Consider the following 7500-nt stretch of genomic DNA (forward strand, 5'->3'; position numbering starts at 1 on the left):
CAGTTATAATGAAACAAACGAGGGATGACTTTCACAGGGAAAGTATTATTAATGAAGGTGTTATCAGTGCACTTCGTGCAGAGATTGGGGAACTTAAAAAGGTAATTATGAGTTCACAGGATCAACTCACCCAGTTTGCATTGTTAAAAGTTTGGCTGTTTCTACAGTAGATGGGAATGCTGATGCACAGAATGTTTCTTCTTTCAAGAGTAATGATGAAGGTAATAATTCCGGTAGTGTAATTTGTAAACCTAAAATGTCTAATATGGATTCGAATCAACGTGAACAAAGTAATGTCTTGCCAAAGGGAAGGAGAGAAAATTGTAACACGTCCATTAATATGGTTTCCTTGTTAGATACAGTACTGGAATACATGCAACGGCCTAATGATGATATTAAAATGAATGTAGTCTTATTTGCTAGAAAGTTTAGAGAAGAAATTAAGGAAAATGGAAGGGTTTAATCTTAACTCTTTATCTTGAAATGTAAATAGCCTCCAAAGAAGGTCAACTGATATCCATGCTTATGTACTTCCTCATGACCTTGATGTGATAACTTTACAAGAGACTGGTGTAAATGGTATTGGTTTCCAACTGACAGGATATCAGAGTTTTGAATTGCAAGCTGATAATGTAAATAGTACTAGAGGTCTGATTACATTTGTTAAAAATAGTATTCCTTCTGTTATATCTACTGCTACAATAATTAATGGTACCGAGTGTTTGTGTGTTAAGTTGTATTTGAGGGATAGTGTGCTTTATGTAATTGATATGTATGTACATGCAGATAAATTAGATCTTGAGAATTTTCCTATGTGTATTTTCGATGAATGTTGTTTATTGATGGGAGATTTGAATGCTTGGCATCATAATTTTGGAAGCCGAGGTGGTCAAAATAGGAATGGTTTTATGTTAAATAACATCCTGAACACCTTAAACAATGTACGTGTCCTAGGGAAAGGAGAACCCACACACGTAAGAGGTGGCAGAATCAATTATGCCTTACTTTTTAATATGCCCGAGTGCACGGCTGATGCTTCAGTCGTTGGTGAAATGATGAGTGATCACTTTGCAATCGAAACTTCTCTAGGTGTAGAAAAACAGCTCACTAGTAAAAAACGGAAAAGGTATTGTTTAAAACCAAATAAAACAGTTAAATTTTTAGAGGAGGTTAGCAAGTGGTATAAGGATTATAAAAATGCAAATGGTCATGATAATGATGAAAATAAATTCTATGACGACTTGCTTAATGTGGTTGGCGGTATTTTAGATGTGCCTATGCAGAATTGTACAAATACTGTGAAAAATCTATATATGCAAATGATAAGGTAGTGCTGGGTTGGAATAAACTGTTAAGAAAAGCTCAGAGTAATTGGAGTAAAAATCCAAATGATAGTAGTAGCAGAGAAATAATGATAGAAATAGCAAATGGGACATCAGAGGTAAGAAAAAAAGGTGAGAGAAAAATACTGGGACAATTTTATGGAAGGTATTTCCTTTACAAAAACCCTTGGGGTGTATGGAACGAAGTTAATAAGGTGAGGGGGGAAAAGAAGAGAGTTATTACTCACCCTGATCCAAAGGGTAAAGCGAATGAACTAATGAGGGAATGGGCTGCTGCTGCTAGTGTCAATGGTCTTCCAAACAACGTCCAGGTTTGTCTGCGGAATAGGGCATATAAAAGAAGACGACTTGTGGCATTGCAAGCAGCTGTGAACGATGAGACTTCTTTACCATTTACAAAAGATGAGTTGTTGTTTAGCATAAAAAAAGGTAAATCTACTGCACCTGGTGAAGATGGGGTCACATATGACATGATAAACTGTTTAATCTTGATGGAGGAGAGCCCTCTGTTAGATTTGATTAATCTTTCTTATGAAAATGGCAGATTACCTATTAAATGGAAAATTGCCATTATTTTACCTATTCCTAAAGGGAATGGACAGTATAGGCCTATTTCTCTAACATCCTGCTCATGCAAACTAATGGAAAGACTTGTATTAAATCGGTTACTCTTTGTGATTGGAGATCAATTGTCTTCAAATATGTTTGGCTTCATAAAAGGACGAAGCACCTCTGACTGTGTTATCAAGGCCTTAAGTAATCCTAATGTAAAGTGTAGGCATTTGTGGATTTAAATGGGGCATTTGACAGGGCTAATATTGATGTGATTTTAGACTACCTTGTTAACAAAGGCATTAAGGGTGGGTTACTAAGGTGGATTGAGAGTTATCTAACTGAAAGGAGAGCCAAGGTATGGTATCAAGGATATGAGTTGGAAGAAATGTTGATGGAATTGGGCACGCCCCAAGGTGGTATACTTAGTCATACCTTATTTAATGTCTTAATGGATAGAATAGCGACACATAGTTTTCCAAGAGGTACAGAGGTTATTTATTATGCTGATGATATTTCAATACAATGTGTCAATGAAACAGTATTGCAATGGGCTTTGGAAGAGTTGGGAAATTTATGCATGCATATGGGTTTGGTGATTAATGAAGATAAAAGCAAAATATAGTCGCGTATGATTAATGGAAGTATTTTTGTAATTAATGGAAAGATGTTGGAAAAGGTAAACTGTTACAAGTATCTTGACATGTACATAAGTTTTAATAAAACCAAAGATGAAATTGTTCACTTAAAAAACGTGTGTCTGGCAAGATTAGGGCCCTTGCAAGTCTTAGCAAATCGAGGCAGTGGTGCAGGAATACCTGTCTTGAGGATGGTGTACATCAGCACAGTGCGATCAGCGCCTGTACTGATAAATTACCCTGAAAGATCTTTGGAAGTTTTGCAAAACCGGGCAATGAGAATAATTTTGGGTTGCTCCAAGAGTACAAGAATAGAACTTATGAGATTAAAGTTAAATTTACCTAGTATTGCAGATCGAATAAATGAGATAACTGCTATAGCTGCTGTTCGTATGATTAGGAGAGGGGAGGACGCCTTGAAAATGGCTGTTGATAAGTTCTCTGGTAATGGAGGCGCTTCTGTTAAGTGTAATAGTTATCTTAAGAAATTGTACAATGTAATGATGAAATATGATGTTGTAAAATATTGAGTTAAATTGAAGAAATCAATACCTACTAAGCCGTGGTTATGTTGCAGACTGAAAGTTGATATTTGTACGTTGAGCTATAAGAAAAAGGAGTGTAATACATATGAGTTAAAGCAGACATTATTATCCAAAATTAGCGAATTACCAAAATGTAATGCCATTCACATGTACTGCGATGGTTCTGTTAATGGTGTAAGGGTTGGATGTGGAGTTATTGTACGGGAATATTATGAGGAAAATGTATCTGTTGATGAGATTATGTCTAAAAGAATTGAGGACAGAACTTCTACAACTGCTGCTGAATTACACGCCATTCACGAAGGGCTGAAATTAGTAAAAAATAAGAGGAAGGATGTATTTGTGTTTGTTGATTGTCAAAGTGCTTTGCTCGCCCTCAATAGTAAAAGTCCTGTAGATATTGACTTGGCCAATGGATGTAAAGAACTGGTTTGTGCTATGGAACGAAATGGAAATTTTCTTAATTTTTTCTGGGTACCTTCACATGCGGGTATTGATTTAAACGAGGTTGCTGATAAACTTGCTAAGGACGCCACCAATAAAGAGGATGTTGACATAGAGAGTACTGTGAGTCTAAATAGAGTTAAGAAAGGAATGAGGCTTAAGAGATGTGTATAGGAGAAGGAGGAGATTCAAAGAATCATAAACAATGCAAGTGAAAGTATGATGCACTATTTGTTTGTATCAAAAAATACAAATGTCACATATGGTAAGGCTTTATCTAAAATAGATACATTAGTAATGCGAATACAGTTGGGTTACAGATATTGTTGGCAGTATATTGATGGTAAAAGTGCTTCCTGTAGGTTATGTGGTGAATTGCGTAAGCATACACTACATCATTATATATTGGAATGTAGTAACTTATCAGAATTCAGAAATGACATATTTAACAATGTAAGAGATCAGGTATGTTATTTTTTAAATAATGATGTTTGTACCAAAATTGTCAAAAAGTTTCCTAACTTTTACTGGAACAGATAACGTAGGCATTGTTTGATTTGTTTGTATAATTCTGTTTGATGATATTATGTATGTATAATTTCACAATATTCGTTGGCGGGTTTATTAGCATGTTAATTCACCCCATTTGATGTAATTTTTATGTCAATAATTCCTTTGAATTTGAATTTGAATTTGAATATCCCATTTAACGAAAAAAATTGAAAATTTGTCAAGTGGCATAACATTGGAAATCATTTTCAGGGTTTTAGTACTTGATTTTACAATACTTAACACCAACTGCTTGATAAACACATCATTAGTTATGTCAATTTTGCAATCTGCAGTATATACATGAGATAGTGAGGACATTATACAGTTAAGCATTGATGAAGGTCTGTCACTCTCTGATGAAATAGTTAATAAACATTTTGCCAATACACTGAAGGTGGAAGGTGGAAAATCCTCCCCAAATTTATCACATAAATATTGAATTTTTCAAAGATACATATTATAATTATTTATTGTTGACTGTGCCCACCCAAATTTCAGTCTTGATAATGCTTGAAGTGACCACCCCTGTTGAAGTGCCTATTGTTTCCACAAACTTTCCAAGCAAACATTTTCCATCTTCTGTTTCTCAGTGGCTCTGGTATAGCAGGATTCAGTTGAATGATTGCTTTCTTGGACACCCTGACAGGTGGACATATTGGCAACTGGGTTAGAGTTTTGAACCATGTCTGAGCTGGCCACCATGGGGCTATTACTGTAGCATGTGCTCTCTGACCTTCTATTACTGAAAGAACTTTGTCTAAAAGTCTTATGGGTGGATTTACAAAGCTGTTCTCCTTTTCCCAATTCTTTTGTGCCAGAGCATCCAACTTCATACCATTTGGGTCGAGAAATCTTGTGTTGTAGATTGGTAGTTGTGTAGATGTCGCAGATGCGAACCTGTCTATTGTGTGAGGTCCCCACATCGAGTTCAAAAACTGGAACATCTGACTTGACAACATCCACTCGTATTTGTTCAACATTCTTGATAGCATATCCGCCTGGGTGTTTAGTTTGCCGCTTAGATGACGAGCAATAATTGTTAGATTGTTTTGTATAGCCTCGGCCCATATCAACTTCGTAATTTCTGTCAACTCCACCACTGAACCACCCATGTGATTAATGTACGCTACTGTAGTGATGTTGTCTGATAAAACTTGAATCGTTTTTCCTTTTAGACTGGGAAGAAAGGATCTTATACTTAGAAGAACCGCCATCAACTCTCTTACATTGGAGTGTTGGTGAAACATCTTTGGGTCCCAGAAACCCTGAGTTGTCTGTTCTTTGTAATGCCCTCCCCAACAAAGTTGGGATGCGTCTGTCACCAGCTGGCCGTCGACTTCTGAGGGTAATATTACTTTCCCATTCCATTTTGCTAATGATTCATACCACCACAAGAGATATTTCTTGGCACATGTGTCCAGTTCTAGTTGAGATTCCCATGTAGTTTTTTGTTTGATCAACTTGTACACATTTCTTAGCAGTAATCTGCCTAGCAACACTGCTTTACATATAAAATTGCACTGGCCAGCGATTTTTGACAAAACTCTAGCAGACACTGACTTTTGAGTTAACACCCTTTTAATGTCTCTCCTAACTTTAGAAATCTTAGTACTAGGTACCTTTAGCATTGGTATTCCATTATCTTGAGTTTCTAAGAGTAGGCCTAAATATTCTATTGTAGACTTGAGAATTAAAATGGATTTTTCAGAGTTGATTTTCCAACCAAGGTCAGTAATTATGTCTACTACCACTTCAGTATCTAGTAGTACTGTGGATTTAGGACCACATGACAGGAAGTCATCAACATAAAGTATTAACCTGATGCTGCATTCTCTTAGATACTTCAAAACTGGCCTCAAAACTTTTGTAAATATATGTGGTGCAATAGAACATCCAAAATTCAACACATCCCAAACATAATATTGGTCTCTCCATTTAAAGCCAAAATATTTCATGAAGGCACGTCGAATAAGTATATGATGAAAAACGTCTTTCAGATCAACACTAACATAAGAATCACCATTCTTTACAACGTTTGGTAAACATGATATATATTGTCTTTGGTACTTCAATAAACTGATTGACAAATCTCATATCACTAATCAATCTGTATTTTTCTTTTCCTTTCTTTCTAGTACACACACATCGGGGTTTTTTTTTGAAACCTTACTAATGAAACCGTCATTTAGGTAGTTCATTATTTTAGAGTCAATAAAACATTCTTCTTCCACACTAGATGTATAGTTCGCGAATTCACATTGTTCGGGTTCTGATAAAAATGGTATAGTCACTCCATATTTTAGCCAGCCTATTATGTACTCAGGGGTTCCAATTTTTTCCCAAGACTATATTTTCTACCAAATTACACATTACACACAGTATCTATAACAGTTAAGCTTAAAGGGATAAAGTAAATTTGAGAAAAAGGAAAAAAGAAGAAGAAAAAAAGACCAAAAAAAAAAAAAGTAACACGATCATTCACTTCACTGGTGACAAATAACCAAACACGATCTGCAAACACTAGCACTAAACCTAATTTATTCAACACAGTTAAGTACATACATTACATTAAACATTATTCTGTGCTATTATTATTTACGCCTTCATGTTTATTCCAGGAGTAATTGGAAGCACTTTGTGACTGATTACGCATGTAGTAATTGTTGTTGTTGTTGAAACCGCGGCCTCTGCTGTTGTAATATCCCCCACTGTAGTTGTTGAAGTTATTGTAGAAGCGCCCTCTCTGATTGTCTCTATATTTTGGTTTAGTACTTGGACCATTACTAGTTATTTGCACAGCTTTTAGTAATGGATCTAATTGTTTGTCATCTAGGTTACTTGTGCCCCGTGACAAATTTTTGAACAGTTGGGAGGTTTTGGCGCAAAATTGACCAGACACCACCAATGCCGTATGTTCTTGGCGTAAATAATCATTGTGTTCTTTCTGAACATCAACGATCTCTAATAGGTCATCTTGTGACGCCTGCTCATCTAAATTCCACAGTAATTTAATAGTAGTTTCCACGTATTTCAAATTATTAGCAATAACATTAGCAGTTATCTGTTCATCTCGCTTGATACCAGACTTTGAGGTACCAACACGTAATTCGTGTGGTATTTTAATACCAGACACTTTGTACTTTATTGCTTGATATTCATCTTGAATACTACACTAATTATCTCTAGCTACTGCAGCCTGAGATATATTTCCGGCTGTTACATTACAGGTAGAAGGACCGGTATTCCTTATTGCAGACGGCAACTTTGCTCCACCATGGCAGTCACGCATCACTATCAAACCCATGTTTGGGTATTGAACCATTAATTGTATGGGTTTTTCCACTATCTAGAGAATGGATTTTAATAATTCATCCATCAGGAGAAGGCCGACTGCATAGCGATGCCCTACTATAACGAACAGACTGA

General features: G+C 35.9%; 1 protein-coding gene across 1 annotated transcript; it reads left to right on the forward strand.

The window, feature by feature from the left end:
* Positions 1 to 3225: 3225 nt before the first annotated feature.
* On the forward strand, positions 3226 to 3696 carry LOC137640783 (uncharacterized). The gene has a single exon (XM_068373255.1). It carries the CDS (start codon positions 3226 to 3228, stop codon positions 3694 to 3696), a length of 471 nt encoding a protein of 156 aa, XP_068229356.1.
* The last annotated feature ends 3804 nt before the right edge of the window (positions 3697 to 7500 follow it).

The sequence above is a fragment of the Palaemon carinicauda genome, chromosome 5 (assembly GCF_036898095.1).
Source record: "Palaemon carinicauda isolate YSFRI2023 chromosome 5, ASM3689809v2, whole genome shotgun sequence".
Lineage (NCBI taxonomy): Eukaryota > Metazoa > Arthropoda > Malacostraca > Decapoda > Palaemonidae > Palaemon > Palaemon carinicauda.